Consider the following 18,980-nt stretch of genomic DNA (forward strand, 5'->3'; position numbering starts at 1 on the left):
AGGACTGCTGAGCACTGTGGGGAGAACAGACATGGGCAGGAAGTGAGGGACAGTGTTAGTGCCACAATTCAAGAGTGACAGGGTGGTGGGGACTAAGGGGAGGGGAGGGTGTGAGGGATGAGAGGGGCAGGGAGAAGGGCTGGAGAAGCAGGAGGTGAGGAAAAGGGGCAGGGGAAAGAATTTTAAAGCCCTGGAAGAGCCTAGCAGGGGGTTCTTTGCATTTGTATTTAATGCATTTTGTAGGACTTCCTGAAAACTAATGGCCTCTTTATGATTTTTAAAAAAAGGGTTACAAAATACCAAGTGTCCAAATAAAATATACTCATTGCTTAGATGTGCATAGTTCAGGAAAACAGGCAGTGCTTGAGCGTTGGTGAAGAGCATTGGGACTGCATGGAGCACTCGCAATTTTGAGTGATGACTACAGGCTCCCGGTTGCAATATACAGTAACAAACCTGCTTCTTTGTATTCAGACGTTCTGGACTCACACAGGAAAACTCCAACTAGGGAATGAAGATATTTTTAAATGCAACAATCCAGAATCACAGATCCACAGTCTAGGAAAGTAAAACTTAGGAGCTCTGAGAGTTTAACTGTAATGCTGTTTTGACACAGGTCTTTTACAGATTGGAATTCTAATCATTCAGGGATTACCAATATTGTGCTACCTATTGTATTAATAAACACAAAGGAAACTGGTCTCTATGAGAATCTCTGTCTGGTTCCTTCAAAACTTCACCAGGTTTAAAGAGAAAACCCCTGTCTCTACACCTCCATTCCCAGGGTTAGCTCACTCTCTGGCATCAAGTTCCCCGTGGTGAGCTTCCTTGTACAGGAGTCCAAGGGGAGAGGTAAGAAGTGGGAGGTAGGGTGTCTAGTTCAGGGATGGGGATTCCAGGAGGAGAAATGAAGGGGAAGGGGCTGGGCGCAGCCTGGGGTTCTCTTTCTGCTTTCCACAGACAGATCCTTGGCCAGGACTCAGGCAGACAGTGTGACAAAAAGGCTTGGCGTAGGAGAAGAAGGATCAGGACAAAGTCCTAGTTGCTGGGCGTGGCTCTCAGGGTCTCAGGCGCCCAGGGCCCTGTCTGCATTGGGGACGCGCAGCGTTGGGGATTCCCCACTCCCCTGAGTTTCACTTCTGCCAACCTGTCAGGTCCTTCCTCCTGGATACTCATGACGCCTCCCCAGTTCTCACTTCCATTGGGTGCTGGGTTTCTAGATAAGCCAATCAGCGTCGCCGCGGTCCCGCTTCTGAAGCCCCGGGTCACCTACCTGGACTCAGATTCTCCCCAGACGCGGATGATGGGATCATGGGGCCGCGAACCCTCCTCCTGCTGCTCTCGGGGGCCCTGGCTCTGACTGAGACCTGGGCGGGTGAGTGCGGGGTCGGGAGGAGCGAGGGGCCAGCTCAGAGGGGGCGAAAGACCCGGGGAGCCGCGCCGGGAGGAGGGTCGGGCGGGTCTCAGCCCCTCCTCGCCCCCAGGCTCCCACTCCTTGAGGTATTTCTACACCGCCGTGTCCCGGCCCGGCCGCGGGGAGCCCCGCTTCATCGCCGTGGGCTACGTGGACAACACGCAGTTTGTGCGGTTCGACAGCGACGCCGCGAGTGGGAGAGGGGAGCCTCAGGCGCTATGGATGGAGCACGAGGGCCCGGAGTATTGGGATCGGGAGACACTGACCCTCAGGGCCAGCGCGCAGACTCACCGAGGGAACCTGCGGACCCTGCGCGGCTACTACAACCAGAGCGAGGCCGGTGAGTGACCTGGCCCTGGGCGCAGATCACGGCCCTCCTCATCCCCCACGGACGGTCCGTGTCGCCCCAAGTCTCCGGGTCGAGATCCACACTGAGGCTACGGGACCCGCCCAGACCCTTGACCCTAGATAGCCCCAACGCCTTCACCCGGTTTCATTTTCAGTTTACGCCCAAATCCCCGCGGGTTGGTCTGGGCGGGGGCGGGGCTCGGTGGATGGATCTGACCGCGGGGTCGGGGCCAGGGTCTCACACTCTCCAGACGACCTATGGCTGCGACCTGGGGCCTGATGGGCGCCTCCTCCGCGGGTATTACCAACATGCCTATGACGGCAAGGATTACATCGCCCTTAACGAGGACCTGCACTCTTGGACAGTGACTGACACGGCTGCCCAGATCACCCAGCGCAAGTTGGAGGCCACCCATGAGACGGAGGGGCTCAGGGCTTACCTGGAGGGCACATGCCTGAAGTGGCTCCGAAGATACCTGGCCAAGGGGAAGGAGACACTGCAGCATACGGGTACCAGGGGCAGTGGGGAGCCGTCCCCATCTTCTGTAGATCTCCTGGTCTGGCCTCCCATGAGGATCTGAGGAAAATGGGATCAGTGCTAGAATATCTCCCTCCCTTGAATGGAGAATGGCATGAGTTTTCCTGAGTTTCCTCTGAGGCCCCCTCTGCTCTCTAGGACAATTAAGTGATGACGTCTCTGAGGAAATGGAGGGGAAGACAGTCCCTGGAATACTGATCAGGGGTCCACTTTGACCCCTGCAGCACCCTTGGGGCACCGTGATTTCTTCACTCAGGCCTTGTTCTCTGCTTCACACTCAATGTGTTTGAAGGTCTGATTCCAGCTTTTCTGAGTCCCTCGGTCTCCACTCAGGTCGGGACCAGAAGTTGCTGTTTCACCCTCAGAGACTAGAACTTTCCAAGGAATAGGAGATTATCCCAGGTGCCTGTGTCCGGGCTGGTGTCTGGGTTCTGTGCTCCCTTCCCCACCCCAGGTGTCCTGTCCATTCTCAGGATAATTACAAGGGTGCTGCTGGGGTGTCCCGTGAGAGATGCAAAGTGCCTGAATTTTCTGACTCTTCCTGTCAGACCCCCCAAAGACCCATGTGACCCACCACCCCATCTCTGACCATAAGGCCACCCTGAGGTGCTGGGCCCTGGGCTTCTACCCTGCGGAGATCACACTGACCTGGCAGCGGGATGGGGAGGACCAAACTCAGGAGGCTGAGCTTGTGGAGACCAGGCCTTCAGGGGATGGAACCTTCCAGAAGTGGGCTGCTGTGTTGGTGCCTTCTGGAGAAGAGCAGAGATACACGTGCCATGTGCAGCATGAGGGGCTGCTGGAGCCCCTCACCCTGAGATGGGGTAAGGAGGGGGATGGGTGAGGAGGGGGATGGGGAGTCGTGTTTCTTCTCAGGGAGAGCAGGAGCCCTTCTGGAGCCTTGAGCACTGTCAGGGCCCCTCACTTTCCCCTCCTTTCCCAGAGCCGTCTTCCCAGCTCACCATTCCTATTGTGGGCATCATTGCTGTGGCTGTCCTAGGAGCTGTAGTCATCGGAGCTGTGGTCACTGCTGTGATGTGGAGGAGGAAGGGCTCAGGTAGGGAAAGGGTGAGGGGTGGGGTCTGGGTTTTCTTGTCCCATTCAAGGTTTCAAGCCCCAGGTAGAAGTGTTCCCTGCCTCATTAGTGGAAAGCACCATCCACACATGGGCCAACCCAGTCTGTGGCCCTGTGTGCCAGTACTTACTATTTTGTGAAGCACATGTGACAATGAAGGACAGATATATCACCGTGATGATTTTAGTGTTGGGGTCCTGATTCCAGCATTCATGAGTCAGGGGAAGGTTTCTGTTAAGGAAAGACCTTAAGAGGGCAGTTGGTCCAGGACCCACATCTGCTTTCCTCGTGTTTCCTGATTCTGCCCTGGGTGTGCAGTCACCGTGGTTAGAAACTTTTTTTGGAGGAAAGTTTCTTGGAACCTCCAAGTCTAGGAGACTTCTCTAAGATCTCATGGCCCTGCCTCCTCCCTGTCCCCTCACAAGACATTTTCTTCCCACAGATGGAAAAAGAGGGAGCTACTCTCAGGCTGTGTGGAAGTGATGGGGGCAGGTGTGTGGAGGAGCTCACCCACCCTATAACTCCTCCTGTCCCACATCTCCTGCGGGCTCTGACCAGGTCCTGTTTTTGTTCTACCTAGGTATCGACAGTGCCCAGGGATCTGATGTGTCTCTCATGGCTTGTAAAGGTGAGATTTTGAGGGTCTGAAGTGAGTATGGGGTGGGGCAGCAGGGAAAGGACTGTGTAGTGAGGATTCTTTGATTGGGATGTTTCAAGTGTGTAGTGGGCAGTTCACAGTCTCATCACTTACCATGACTGACCTGGATTTGATCACACCTATTGTTTTCTGTAGCCTGAGACAGCTGCCTTGTGTGGGATTGAGATGCAGGATTTCTTCACGCCTCCCCTGTGTGACTTCAGGAGCCTCTGGCATGTCTTTCTGCAAAGGCATCTGAATGTGTCTGCATCCCTGTTTGCATAATGTGAGGAGGTGGAGACAGCCCACCCAGTGTCCACCGTGACCCCTGTCCCCATGCTGACCTGTGTTCCCTCCCCAGTCATCTTTCCTGTTCCAGAGAGGTGGGGCTGGGTGTCTCCATCTCTGTCTCCGCTTCATGGTGCACTGAGCTGCAGCCTCTTACTTTCTTACTGAAAATGATAATCTGAATATAAATTTGTTTTCTTAAATATTTGCCATGAGAGGTTGATGGGTTAATTAAGTCAATTCCTAAAATCTGAGAGAGAAAATAAAGACCGCAGAACCTTCTAGAATCCACGTGTTTGCTGTGCTGAGTTTGTTGCCTGTGGGGTTGGAGAAGGCTGTGAGGAGGCGAGTGTGGACAGGGCCACTAGGTTTTCTTCTAGTGTTTTTATGGCAGTAGGTCTTAAGTTTAAATCTTTAATCCATCTGGAGTTAATTTTTGTATAAGGTATAGGAAGGGATTCAGTTTCATCTTTCTGCATATGGCTAGCCAGTTTTCCCAACATGATTTATTAAATAGGGAATCCTTTCGCCATTGCTTGTTTTTGTCAGGTTTGTCAAAGATCAGATGGTTGCAGATGTGTGATGTTACTTCTGAGGCCTCTGTTCTGTTCCACAAGTCTATATCTCTGTTTTGGTACCAGTACCATGCTGTTTTGACTACTGCAGCCTTGTAGCATACTTTGAAGTCAGGTAGTGTGACGCCTTCAGCTTTTTTTTTTTTTGCCTTAGGATTGTCTTGGCTATGCATGCCCTTTTGTGGTTCCATATGGTATTTAAGGTTTTTCCCCGCCCCCTCCCCCCAGTTCTGTGAAAAAAGTCACTGGTATCTTGATGGGGATAGCATTGAAAGTGTAAATGACTTTGGGCAGTATGGCCATTTTCATGATGTTGATTCTTCCTAACCATGATCATGGAGTGTTTTTCCATCTGTTTGTGTTCTCTCTTATTTCCTTGACAGTGGTTTGTAGTTCTCCTTGAAGATGTCCTTCACATCCCTTTTTAGTTGTATTCCTAGGTAGTTTATTCTCTTTGTAGCAATTGCCAATGGGAGTTCACTCATGATTTGGCTCTCCGTTTGTCTGTTATTGGTATATAGCAATGCTTGTGATTTTTGTACATAGATTTTGTATCCTGAGACTTTACTGAATTTGCTTATCAGCTTAAGGAGATTTTGGGCTGAGATGATAGGACTTTTTTTTTTTTTTTTTTTTCAGAAAAAAGAGTTATTTTAGAGAGAGAGAGAGAGAAAGAAAGACAGCTCCCACACTGTCATGGGAGGGGACCCAGAGAAGGAATCCCGATGTTGTGGTCTTCTAAATATACAATCATGTCATCTGCAAATAGAGACAATTTGACTTCCTCTTTTCCTAACTGAATAACCTTTATTTATTTTTCTTGCCTAATTGCCCTGGCCAGAACTTCCAATACTATGTTGAATAGGAGTGATGAGAGAGGTCATCCTTGTCTTGTGCCAGTTTTCAAAGGGAATTCTTCCAGTTTTTCCCCATTCAGTATTATATTAACTGTGTGTTTGTCAGAAATAGCTCTAATTATTTTGACCTATGTTCCATCAATACATAGTTTATTGACAGTTTTTACCATAAAGGGCTGTTGAATTTTGTTGAAGGCCTTCTCTGCATCAATCATGTGGTTTTTGTCCTTGGTTCTGGTTATGCGATGGATTACTTTTATTGATTTGTGTGTATTGAACCAGCCTTGCAGCCCATGTATGAAGCTGACGATCTTGATGGATAAGCTTTTGGATGTGCTGTTGGATTCAGTTTGCCAGCATTTTATTGAGGATTTTTGCATTGATGTTCATCAGGGATATTGGCCTGAAATGTTTTTTTTTTAGTTGTATCTCTGCCAGTTTTTGGTTTCAGGATCATGTTGGCCTCAAAATGAGTTAGGGAGGATTCTCTCTTTTTCTATTGTTTGGCATAGTTGCAGAAGGAATGGTACCAACTCCCTTTTTACTCCTGCTTGAATTTGGCTGTGAACTCATCTGGTCCTGGACTTTTTTAAGTTGGTAGGCTATGAATTGCTGTCTCGATTTCAGACCTTCTTATTGGGCTATTCAGGGATTCGACTTCTTCTGGTTTAGTCTTTGGAGGGTGAAGTGTGTCCAGGAATTCATCCATTTCTTCTAAATTTTCTGGCTTATTTGCATAGAGGTGTTTATAGTATTCTCTGATGGTAGTTTGTATTTCTGTGGGATCAGTGGTGATATCCCCTTTATCATTTTTTATTGCATCTATTTGATTCTTATCTCTTTTCTGCTTTATTAGTCTGGCTAGTGGTCTATCTATTTTGTTGATCTTTTCAAAAAACTGGTTCCTGGATTCATTGCTTGTCTGAAGAGCTTCTCCTTTCTCTACTTCCTTCACTTCTGCTCTGATCTTAGTTATTTCTTCTCTTCTGTTTTTTAAAATTGTTTGTTCTTGCTCCTCTAGTTCTTTTAATTGTAACATTAGGGTGTCAATTTTAGATCTTTCCTCCTTTCTCTTGTGGGCATTTAGTGCTATAAATTTCCCTCTAAACACTGCTTTAAATGTGTCCTGAGGTTTTGGTAGGTTGTGTCTTTGTTCTCATTGATTTCAAGAAACATCTTTATTTCTGCCTTCACTTCATTATTTATCCAGTAGTCATTCAGGAGCAGGTTGTTCAGTTTCCATGTAGTTGTGTGGTTTTGAGTGGGTTTCTTAATCCTGAGTTCTAATTTGATTGCACTGTGGACTGAGAGACTGTTATGATTTCTGTTATTTTGCATTTGCTGAGGAGTGTTTTATTTCCAATTATGTGGTCTATTTTAGAACAAGTGTGATGTGATTCTGAGATGAATGTATATTCTGTGGATTTGGGGTGGAGAATTCTGTAGATGTCTATTGGGACCGTTTGGACCAGATCTGAGTTCAAGTCCTGGATATTCTTGTTACTTTTCTGTCTCATTGATCTGACTAATATTGACAGTGTGATGTTAAACTATCCCACTATTAATGTGTGGGAGTCTAAATCTCTTTGTAGGTCTGTAAGAACTTGCTTTATGAATCTGAGTGCTCCTGTATTGGGTGCATATATATTTAGGATGGTTAGGTCTTCTTGTTGCATTGATCTCTTTACCATTGTGTAATACCTTTCTTTGTCACTTTTGATGTTTGTTGGTTTAAAGTCTGTTTTGTCAGAGACTAGGATTGCAAAACCTGCCTTTTTTTTTTTTTGAGCCTACGTGTGTGTTTGCATGTGAGATCGTCTCCTGAATACAGCACACTGATGGGTGTTGACTCTTTATCCAATCTGCCAGTCTGTGTCTTTTAATTGGGGCATTTAGTCCATTTACATTTAAAGTTAATATTGTTATGTGTGAGTTTGATCATACCATTATAATGCTAGTTGGGCCGGGCGCGGTGGCTCATGCCTGTAATTCCAGCACTTTGGGAGGCCGAGGCGGGTGGATCACGAGGTCAAGAGATCGAGACCATCCTGGTCAACATGGTGAAACCCTGTCTCTACTAAAAATACAAAAAACATTAGCTGGGCATGGTGGCGCGTGCCTGTAATCCCAGCTACTCAGGAGGTTGAGGCAGGAGAATTGCCTGAACCCAGGAGGCGGAGGTTGTGGTGAGCCGAGATCGCGCCATTGCACTCCAGCCTGGGTTGCAAGAGTGAAACTCCGTCTCAAAAAAAAAAAAATGCTAGTTGGTTATTTTGCCCGTTAGTTGATACAATTTATTCATTGTGTCTATGGTCTTTCCAATTTGGTATGTTTTTGCAGTGGCTGGTAGTGGTTGTTTCTTTCCATGTTTATTGCTTCCTTCAGGAGCTCTTGTAAGGCAGTCCTGGTGGTGACAAAATATCTCAGCATTTGCTTGTCCATAAAGGATTTTATTTCTCCTTCGCTTGTGAAGCTTAGTTTGGCTGGATATGAAATTCTGGCTTGAAAATTCTTTTCTCCAAGAATGTTGAATATTGGCCCCCATTCGCTTTTGGCTTACAGGGTTTCTCCCAAGAGATCTGCTTTGAATCTAATGGGCTTCCCTTTGTAGGTAACCCGACCTTTCTCTCTGGCTGCCCTTAGCATTTTTTCCTACATTTCAACCCTGGTGAATCTGACAATTATGTGTCTTGGGTTGCTCTTCTCAAGGAGTATCTTTGTGGTGTTCTCTGTATTTTCTGAATTTGAACATTGGCCTTCCCTGCTAAGTTGAAGTTCTCCTGGATAATATCCTAAAGAGAGTTTTCCAACTTGGTTTCATTCTCTCCATCATTTTCAGGTACACTGATCAAACATAGATTTGGTCTTTTCATGTAATCCCATATTTCTTGGAGGCTTTGTTCATTTCTTTTCACTCTTTTTTTAAATCTTGTCTTCTTGCTTTATTTCACTGAGTTGATCTTCAATCTCTGATATCCTTTCTTCTGCTTGATTGATTTGGCTATTGAAACTTGTGTATGCATCACGCAGTTCTTGTGCTTTTTCAGCTTCATCAGGTCATTTATGGTATTTTCTAAACTTGTTATTCTAGTTAGCATTTCATTTAACCTTTTTTCAAGGTTCTTACCTTCCTTGCATTGGGTTAGAACATGCTCCTTTATCTCAGAGAAGTTTGTTATTACCCACCTTCTGAAGCCTACTTCTGTCAATTTGTCAAACTCATTCTCTGTCTAGTTTTATTCCCCTGCTGGTGAGGAGTTGTGATCCCTTGGAAGAGAAGAGGCATTCTGGTTTTTGGAATTTTCATTCTTTTTGCACTGGTTTCTTCCCATCTTTGTGGGTTTATCTACCTTTGGTCTTTGAAGTTGGTGACTTTTGGAACAGGTTTCTGAGTGTATGTCCTTTCTGTTGATGTTGAGACTATTTCTTTCTGTTTGTTAGTTTTCCTTCTAACAGTCAGGCCCCTCTGCTGCAGGTTTGCTAGAGTTTGCTGGAGGTCCACTCCAGACACTGCTTGCCGGGAAATCACCAGTGGGAGCTGCAGAACAGCATAGATTGCTGCCTGTTTCTTCCTCTGATAGCTTTGTCCCAGAGGGTCACCCACCAGATGCCAGCCAGAGCTCTCTTGTGTGAGGTGTCTGTTGGCCCCTACTGGGAGGTGTCTCACAGTCAGGATTCACAGGGGTCAGGACTGCCACTTGAGGAGGCACTCTGTCTCTTATTTGAGCTGGAACACTGTGCTGGGAGATTTGCCATCCTTTTCAGAGCTGCCAGGCAGGGACATTTAAGTCTGCTGAAGCTGTACCCAAAACAGCCTCCTGTACCCAAGTGCTCTGTCCCAGGAAGGTGGGGACTTTATTTATAAATCCCTGATGGGCTGCTGCCTTTTTTTCAGAGATGCCCTGCCCCATGAGGTGGGAGTGTAGTGACGCAGTCTGCCTGCAGAGACCTTCCTAAGCTACTGTGAACTCCACCCAGTTTGAACTTTCCAGCGTCTTTGTTTACACTGATGTTAAAACCACCTAATGGAATCTCAGCAATGGTGGACACTCTCCTCCCTCCCCCACCAAGCTCAAATGTCTCAGGTGAAGTTCAGACTGCTGTGCTGGCTATAAGAATTTAAGCTAGTGGATCTTAGCTTGCTGGTCTTTGTGGGGGCAGGAGCCACTGAGCCAGATCACTTGGCTCCTTGGTTTCAGCTCCTTTTCCACGATAGTGAATGGTTCTTTCTCTTTGGTGTTCCAGGCACCAGTGGGGTATGAGAAAAAAACTGCTGTGGTTAGCTCAGTGTCTTCCAAAACAGCCACCCAGTTTTGTGCTGGAAACCCAGGCCCTGGTGTTGTAGGCACTGGAGGGAATCTCCCAGTCCACAGGTTGTGAAGACCACAGGAAAAGCATAGTATCTGGGCTGGAGTGCAGGGGACAGTCCCTAATGGCTTCCCTTGGCTAGGAGAGGGAGTTCCCTGGCCTCTTACGCTTCTTGGGTGGAGGCGATGGCCCACTCTGCTTTGGGTCGTGCTCCTTGGGTGCATCCGTTGTCCAACCAATCCCAATGATATGATCCAGGTAACTCAGTTGAAATGCAGAGATCACCTGCCTTCTGCATTGATCTCTTTGGGAGCTGCACACTGAAGCTGTTCCTATTTGGCTATCTTGCCAGCAACCCGGTAATTTGTCTTATTTATTTATTTATTTATTTATGTATTTATTTTTGAGACTTGGTCTCAGTCTTTTGCCACAGGAGTGCAGTGACATGATCTTGGCTCACTGCAACTTCCACCTCCTGTATTGAAGCAATTCTGTCACATCAGCCTACTGAGTAGCTGGGATTGCAGGTGGGCTCCACCACCCCCAGCTATTTTTGTATTTTTAGTGGATAAGGGGTTTCACGATGTTGGCCAGGCTGGTCTTGAACTCCTGACCTCAAGTGATCTGACTGCCTTGGCCTTCCAAAGTGCTGGGATTGCAGGAGTGAGCCATCGCATGTGACCCTCCTCTTATACTTTTGAGGAGATGGTCCCTCATGCCACAGATCACTGGATTCCTCAAAACCTTACCAATGTAGCAGACACTTGAATCTTTGTATAGTTCACCATGCTTTGGAATGCATTTGTGCTACAGAAACTTGCAGAGTATATTCCAGTTCTTGCTCATCACATTTTAATACATATTATTAATACAGTGAACAAATTTGATGCTCTACAAAATATTCAGATGGGCCAGTTCCTTTATGTGATGGTAGCAAGCAGGGTATGTAATGTATCCTGGGAATAAAATTTAAAATGTAGAGTTATTTGGTTTCAGTGAATATAAATAGCCTCTGGACTTCTTTTTCATATGTATTGAAAATAATGCATTTAGACAGATCAACAGTCTTATACAATGAATACAACTCTGTATAAATCTGATCTACTAAAAATAAAACATTCTGGCTGGGCAAGGTGGCTCATGCCTCTAATCCTAGCACTTTGGGAGGTCAAGTCAGGTGGATCGCTTGACCTCAGGTGTTTGAAACCATCTTAGGCAATATGTGAAACACTCTCAATACAAAAATGAGCTGAGTGTGGTTACTTGCACCTGTAGTCCCAGCTGCTTAGGAAGCTGAGGCATGAGAATCACCTGACCCCAGGAGGCGGAGCTGGCAGTGAGCTGAGATCTCACCACTGCACTCCAACCTGGGTGAAGGAATGGGACCCTGTCTCGAAAAAAAAAAAATCATATTGAGACCAGCTAATAAAGTTGCGACTATTTTTTTTTTTTTTTTTGAGATGGAGTTTCACTCTTGCTGCCCAGGCTGAATTTTAATGGAACGATCTCGGCTCACTGCAACCTCAGCCCCCCGAGTACAAGCGATTTTCCTGCTTCAGACTCCCAAGTAGGTAGGATTACAGGTGTGCGCCACCATGCCTGGCTAGTTTTGTATTTTTAGTAGAGATGGGGTTTCTCCATGTTGGTCAGGCTGGTCTCGAACTCCTGACCTAAGGTGATCTGTCTACCTTGGCCTCCCAAAGTGCTGGGATTTTAGACATGAGTCACCATGCCTGGCCCGAAGTTGCAACTAATTATTGGGTGAGTCTGCATTAGTCTATTTTCATCTGCAATTATCTGTCCAATTACTCCAAGAACTGAATCCGTGCATTAAACTGTTACATGATGGAACTAAATTCTTGCATCTTTTAAGTCTTGGAAGTTTGGCTCACTTTGCTTCTGCCTTGCTGCTGTCTGGCCTCTGGCTTCCTAGGATTCTACTGTTCCCTTTGCTGCCAGGGACACAAGTTCTTTAACATCATCTCCTAGAGTCAGTTCCACGTTGCAAATGACAGACAAAATGAGGTTAATACCCTGTTCACCTGCTTATTCCTTATTGCTTAGTAGAGTGCCCTTTGGCTCTTCCATAGAAATAGTCACCTGTTGGGCTGTCCACTTCTACAAAGCACATCTGTCTATGCCAGCAAGCTCACTGCTCAGAGCTCTGAGCTTTTCAATCTCTGTCTCCACAATCTGCCATAAAGGTTCTGGCACCTCTCCTTCATTTCATGTGAGCCATCACTTTTTATTAGAATGGTTTTCTTGAGATAAAATTCACATGCGTTATTCAACCATTTGAACTCAGTGGTTTTTAGTATCATCATCACAATCAGTTTTAGAACATTTTCATAAACCCACACCCATTTATTCCCAAGCAGTCATCTCCATTTCCCTCTAACACCTCCTCAGTCCTAGGCAACAAGAAATCTACTTTCTGTCCCTAGAGATTTAGTTTTTATGGACATTTCATATAAATAGGATAATATAATGGATGTTGTTTGGTAATGGACTTCTTTCACATAGCAGAGTGTTTTTAAGATTCATCACATGTATCAGGATTCATTCCTTTTTAGGTCCAAATAAAACGTCTACACTGCTTACCCCACCTTGCTCATTTCTTCCTTTCAAAACCACAACAGAGGCTTTCATGCATACCTTCCCATCCTGTTCCACCTGATCGGCCCTGGTGCTGCCCCTGTGGCCCTGCCTGTTGTGCTTGCTCCTGCATCTGTGGGTAATTAGCTCTTCCTTCAGTGGCATCGGCTTCTCTGTGTCATCCCTTGGTCATCCAAATCTGTTGGGCATTTGAAACACCTACCAAAGCCCAAATCTTATAATAGGTTCATTCTAACATGCTCTTACTGACACACCTGGGAGTTCTCCAAAGTGTGCATTCTCCCTCAGTGCAACGAGCAGTAAACTCAACTTCTTCACTTAAGGTGCTCCTGCTGGTCTTTGGTTGAAGGATATTCACACATTATTACTGCTTTGTCTATTTACTTCTTATATGTCTTTGAGGCTGGTTAAGGGAATGGGTTTGTATATTTATATGCTTGTGGATTACAAATAGATTTTTTAACTTGTAATTAGTCAAATCAATTATCATCATTCTTTATGGCTTTCCGCACTTTATTATGCTTAGAAAATTCTTCATAATTGTAAAAACCTCACACATATTTTCACCTAGAATTTTTCTAAGTGAGACAATGAGAAAAGAGGCATCTTAGGGTGAAAGCAAACAATTATTCCAAGTTGCAGGGAGATAAAGGATACTAATGTGATGGAATTCTAAGGTTTAAATTCCTTGTTTCATAATTTTGGAAATGTGTCTACAGGGTCTGTAGATCACTTGATATATGTGGTGTTCAAGGAATACTTTCTCTTGGGATAAGTGAAGGCTTATTTGCCTCCTTAGTGTTCACTAAGTTAAAGAAAACGTTATGCCAGATTTCCAAGGAAATATAGATGTGGGTTGACAATAGGGATGTACATTTATGAAAACTTGAGACTTTTAAGTGTTGTCATGTTCTGGTTAATGTCTGTACACTATGGTTGTTAAAATACACATTAGGCTGGGCACAGTGGCTCATGCCTGTAATCCCAGCTACTCGAGAGGCAGAGATGGGAGGATCACCTGCATCCAGGAAGTCAAGGCCCTAGTGAGCTCTAATCACACCATTGCACTCCAGCCTAGATGACAGAGTGAGATTTTGTCTGAAAAACAAAATAAAACAAAACACATTCATTATATTTTCTTGAGCATACTGTATTTTAATGTTACATCTAAGACCCACAGACACATCCATGGCTCCCTTATGAAGGTAACTTTGATATATATCAATCTTTATGTCACAAAGTGTATCTTTGGAGAGATTAAAAAGAACACTCTAGTATGCACTGTTAGATATGATAGCTACTAGTCACAAGTGGCTATTGAAATCAGTTAAAGAAAATTTAAAATTCAACTGCACAGTCAGACTAGCCACAGAGACAGGACCAGAGATTCACAAGCCATGTGCAGCACAAGGAGCTGCTGGGCCCCTCACCGTGAGATGGGGTAAGCAGGCGATGGGGGGTGGAGTCTTTTCTCAGGAAAAACAGGAGCAGTTCTGGAGACATTCAGGAGGGTCATGGCTGAGGTCCTGAGATTAGAGGCCCTCACCTTCTCTTCCTTTCCCATAGCAGTCTTCCAGCCCACCCTCCCCATTGTGGGCACCACTGCTGGCCTGGTTCTCTTTATAGTTGTGGGCACTGGAGCTGTGGTGGCTACCCTTGTGATGTAGAGGAGGAAGAGCTCTGGTATGTAAGGGGTGGAGTTTGCATTTTCTTGTTCCTTTGGGCCTCCTTAATGAAAAGTACCACACATACACAAAGCGCGCGCGCGCGCACACACACACACACCCACACACACACACACACACACACACAGCACAAACACTCATGCTCATGGTCCCTGTATGCTAAACTTTCTGTAATGTAAAGCACTGGTGAAGATAAAGGATGCATCACCTTGATGAATCTAGAGATGGGACCTGATTCCCAGCAGTCATTGGTCAGAGGGGAAGGACTCTGCTGAGGACAGACCTCCAGCCACCCGAGAGGGCAGGTGGTCCAGCCCCTGTACATCTCCTGTTCTTGATTTTCTGATCATGCCCTGGGTCTGATTACAGATCCAAATAGAAAAAAGTTGAACTTCAGCACATTAAAAACTTGTGTGCATCGAAAGACATTATCAGTACAGTGAAAAGACAATTCATAAAATGGCAGAAGATATTTGCCAATTACACATCAGGGGCTAGTATTCAGATACATAAAGAAATCTTTACATTTCAATAGCAAAAGGCAAATAATCCAGTCACAAATGGGCAAAGGACTTGTACAGACATTTACTCAAAGAAGAGACATAAGCAGCCAAGAAACATAGGAAAATATGATCAGCAACATTAGCCATTTCAGAAATGCAAAGTCAACTGCAATGATACGGCTATGGTAATAACTTTTTTTTTAAAATAGCAAATGTTAGGAAGAATGTGGAGAAATTAGAAGCTTCATCCCACTATGTTTTTAGAAATATAAAATGGCCAGCTGAGGTTCTTGATTGGTGGAAGCGTTCCTCTCTTGGGAAATCCACTAAGCCCAAGATGGCAGGGATGGGAAGCAGAAAAATTTTAAGTAATTAATAGGTGTAATTGTTCAAGAACATTTATTACATAATAAATTATCTCAGCTTTTTTAGTGAAAATGATTCTAAGTTTGTTCATCTTTTCATACATTCCATAAATTGTACAGTATATTATAACACACTGGCAGTCTCAGCTACTTCAAAGGCTGAGGCGGGAAGAGTTAAAGACCAGTCTGGAGCAATATAGCAAGGACCCTTATCTTAAAAAAAATGTGTTTAAATACATTGTATGAGTTATTCTATATCTTTTGCGTTTTCATATACACAGTACATCAGTTCATTAAGTTCTGTCAAAAGGCCTCCTAGAATTCTGTTTGGTATTTGAATCTCTGGATTAATTTGGAGAGTATCACATTTTAACTATGTGCAGTCTTGCTCTCCATGAACAGGGGATATATGTATGTCGATCCTCTATACACCCTTTCCACAGTCTGTCTTGGTTTCCAGTGTCTTGTATTTCAGAGTTCATAAACATTTATAAGGTTTATGTTTCTGATACTAATGTACTTGGAAAAAAATTTAAATGTAAATTGTTATCTTTGTGTATTGCTTATATATGTTATTTGGGGTGTGCTATTGTTCTTTTTTTTTCTTTTCTATTTTATTCATTTGTGTTTGGTTTTGATTTTCAATTACTCTTGTAGCCTAAAATTGTTTTGGTAATTTTTCATTAAAGATCTTTGTACTGTTAGCCTTGAATAAAAAGAGCCTGTAACTTTTTTCCATGCTTCTTTTCTTTTCTCAATTTGGTTATTTTAATTTCCAGTACATTTGTCCATTTCATAGAAGTTGGCAAAAAATACATAAAATATTATCTTCTTATTCTTTTAATGGAAGTAGGATCTTTGGTAATAATCCTTTTTACATTCCAGATACTGGTAATTTTTGTCCTCTCTTTTTTTCTTTAACAGTCTAACTAGAGGTTTGTCAGTTTAATGAAGATTCAAATTTGCCTCTGTTTTCTCTGTTAATGTCTACCTTATTTATTTGATTTCTTCTCTTTAGGATTTTCTTCTTTGACTTACTTTTGCATTATTTTGCTCTTCTTTTTCTAGTTTTCTAGGGTGGAACTGATTTTAGGTCTTTCCTCATTTCTAATTTAAGCACTTAAGCTTCATGTTTCCCTCAGAGCACTGCTTGAGCTGCATCTCACAGATTTGGATATCTTGTTTTGTGATTATTCAATTCAAAATATTTTCTTATTTCCCTGGTGATTTTTGTCTTTCGCCCTTAATTTACATAAAAACATGTTATTTCATTCCATATAATTTGGATTTCAAAATATCTTCTTTGTATTGAAATCTAATGTAATATTGTTGTAGTCAGAGAATACACTCTGATGAATTTTATGCTGTTAAGTTAATTGAATTCTGTCTTCCAGCTCAGCACATTGCTCTAGAATTGCATGGTGAATCTATCTCATGTACCAGGGGAAGAAAAGAGTCCCTTCTTCCATTCTTGGGAGTAATGGTGCATAAATGAATATTAGACAAGGGCAGTTGAGATTCTGTCTCTCCTGACACTTTCATTACTTCTATCAATTGCAGAGAGGGGTAATAAAATTTATACTGATTATGGGTAAAATCAGTCATGTTTATCCATATCTGGCTCCAAAGTGTCTGCAACCCTCTGTGGGGTAGGTGCAGATCGCTTCCTGGGAGGACAGAGCCTAAGAGACTTTTTGATTTCCCCAGATGCCTACGTTCCAGGGAGGTCATCTCTGAGCTCTGAGAAGCCTAGGGATAAGAGTGTCTTGAGAGAATTGCAGAAAGAAAATGACTTGTTCTTTTTGCTGGTTCTACTAAAGAGAAGGTGTCCATACATCAGACCCAGGGAAGGAGTCTCCAGGCCAGGGAGGACCCAGGGCTCTTGTGCAGCTCCTGCCTAGTGTTCTGAGGTTTCCTCTGCTCTGCAGAGAATCCCGACCAAATGATGCCTGTCACCAAGCAGATAGGGGCAGGTTAGTCCTTTTGCACACAGGAGGTACCTCGAGTCCCTTGCACTGTCCTGCAAGTTTCCAGCCTGTCTGGAAACAGGAAAAAAATGCATTCTGGTGGAATAATGCAGTATTTTGGAGCTCACTGAGCCCAGGGCATCCACTGCTGATCTTCTGGCAAGGAAGGAGGTGCCCAGTGAGATTCTCAGCGCAGAGTGAGAAGTCTCCTAAGGGTGGGAAGAAACAACCAGAACTGGGAAGCTATTCCTTATTTCACAGCAAGTACAAACATAATGGGAAAGCATAGAGAAAAAGGAGGAAATTATAGGGAAAGGTGCTGGGGTGGGGCGGAGGTGACAATGTGGGCGGGGTAGACCAAACCCAGCACTGGTGGGGGGTAGGAGAGAGAGGTATAATCCTTGATTAGAAAATGGGCACTTAAGGGTCAGTATAGTTACTGAGTGAAAAGGGTTACATATGTTTTAAGGACCTTAAAACGTGTTATACTTTATCATTGGAAGTGCAGGGAGAAGAAGGGAAACTGCATAATAAAAGCAGACCCAGTGTAGTAGAATCAGCAGTCAGCCCTGGAAGCTGTTTTCAGTACTCTTTACCCAGGTGTGAGCCCTCTGAGTCCTGGATTCCCCACTCTCCAGCACCCAATTCCCTCTCCTGTAATGAACTGGGGTCAGGAGAAGAGATGGACAGATGGGCCATGCTGAAGGGCCGTCAGTCACCTGTGCCTGCAGATGAGAAACCGCAGCCTAACCTGACGGGAGGTCATGCGGAAAGGAGTTTGCACCCAGAGCCCCCAGCTCAGGATTTCCATCCCAACTCGAGATCTCTAAATACTGAGGGCTCTGCCCAGTCTGGTTTGACCATGCGCCCCCTTCCCCACACTGTGGGACCCCGGCTTTTCCTCCCAAACTCCACACCCCCAGATGCTGATACCAGGCTCAGGCTCATCGTGGAAGCCGCTCCATCCGACATGGCAACAGTTTTGATTCCGACGCTTTGACAACCTAGTCCAGTCTCCTCTGGAGGGAGACACCGAGCCCTTTGCCGATGCGCTGGAACTGACTGGGAACAGGCTGCGATCTCAGAAGGGGTTAGGGCTGGACACCGGAGTCGTCTTCTAACCACCGAGTGGGCTCTAACCACGGAATTCAACTCTAACCACTGACTCCTCCAGAGGAGGAAGAAAGAAGCCTCTCGGTACACGAAGCTGAAACCGCAAACCGCAGCCATGGCAGAGAAACCTCAGCTTAAATAGTGTAGAGCTGTCACTAGGTATCCGAGGCTTGTAGTCCAGGAGGAGCCCGCGAGGCTGTAGCGGCTGCGAGATCCGCGCGCGCTCCCGCCCAGCGGAGGCCCCGGGCTCCGGGAACCGGGGCTGCTTCTCTCCGGGGCTCGCGGCCTGAGGAGCCCTCCGCTCTGAATCCGGGCTGGCCTCTCCAGGAAGCCCCGAAACTCAGCTCCCGGGTGGGCCAGGAAGGCTGTCCGAGTTGGGCAACGCCGGCCGGGGCCTCCCTCAGAGCCGAGCTGCTGCCGCCCTCGAGGCCCAGCCGAGCCTGGAGGAGAGATCGGGTCCGCGCGGGTGCGGCCCTTGCTGCCTGGAGACCCCACGAGCCCCCAGTCGGGGGTGGAGGTCCGTCTGGAAACCACTCTCTGCTTTGAGGACACGCGCGGAGCTTCCCTGGGAGGAGGAGGCCGTGCAGGAAGAGGGGCAGACGCCAGGCCTCTGGCCAGCCGTGCCTGGGTCCCAGGCCTCCCTGTGTCCACGTCTAGAAACCTCACACAGTACACAAACACATGGAAATTA

At 45.6% G+C, this 18,980-nt stretch overlaps 1 protein-coding gene across 1 annotated transcript; it reads left to right on the forward strand.

Moving 5' to 3' along the window:
• The first annotated feature begins 1,221 nt into the window (after positions 1 to 1,221).
• Positions 1,222 to 18,571, forward strand: LOC116546495 (HLA class I histocompatibility antigen, A alpha chain-like). The gene is made up of 7 exons (XM_032272734.1): positions 1,222 to 1,375; positions 1,485 to 1,754; positions 1,997 to 2,272; positions 2,849 to 3,124; positions 3,244 to 3,357; positions 3,956 to 4,003; positions 14,226 to 18,571. Exons 1-7 carry the CDS (start codon positions 1,312 to 1,314, stop codon positions 14,321 to 14,323), a joined length of 1,146 nt encoding a protein of 381 aa, XP_032128625.1. The 5' UTR covers positions 1,222 to 1,311; the 3' UTR covers positions 14,324 to 18,571.
• The last annotated feature ends 409 nt before the right edge of the window (positions 18,572 to 18,980 follow it).

The sequence above is a fragment of the Sapajus apella genome, unplaced genomic scaffold (genome assembly GCF_009761245.1).
Source record: "Sapajus apella isolate SASKATOON/1434 unplaced genomic scaffold, GSC_monkey_1.0 scaffold975, whole genome shotgun sequence".
NCBI classification, from domain to species: Eukaryota; Metazoa; Chordata; class Mammalia; order Primates; family Cebidae; genus Sapajus; species Sapajus apella.

What these genes read in the sequence shown, in the direction of transcription:
- LOC116546495 (XM_032272734.1), top strand. Translation starts at nt 1,312, where the DNA reads ATGGGGCCGCGAACCCTCCTCCTGCTGCTCTCGGGGGCCCTGGCTCTG. An exon ending in GGAGACACTGCAGCATACGG is followed by an intron (nt 2,273 to 2,848) that starts GTACCAGGGGCA and finishes TCTTCCTGTCAG; the next exon opens with ACCCCCCAAAGACCCATGTG. An exon ending in GTGGAGGAGGAAGGGCTCAG is followed by an intron (nt 3,358 to 3,955) that starts GTAGGGAAAGGG and finishes TGTTCTACCTAG; the next exon opens with GTATCGACAGTGCCCAGGGA.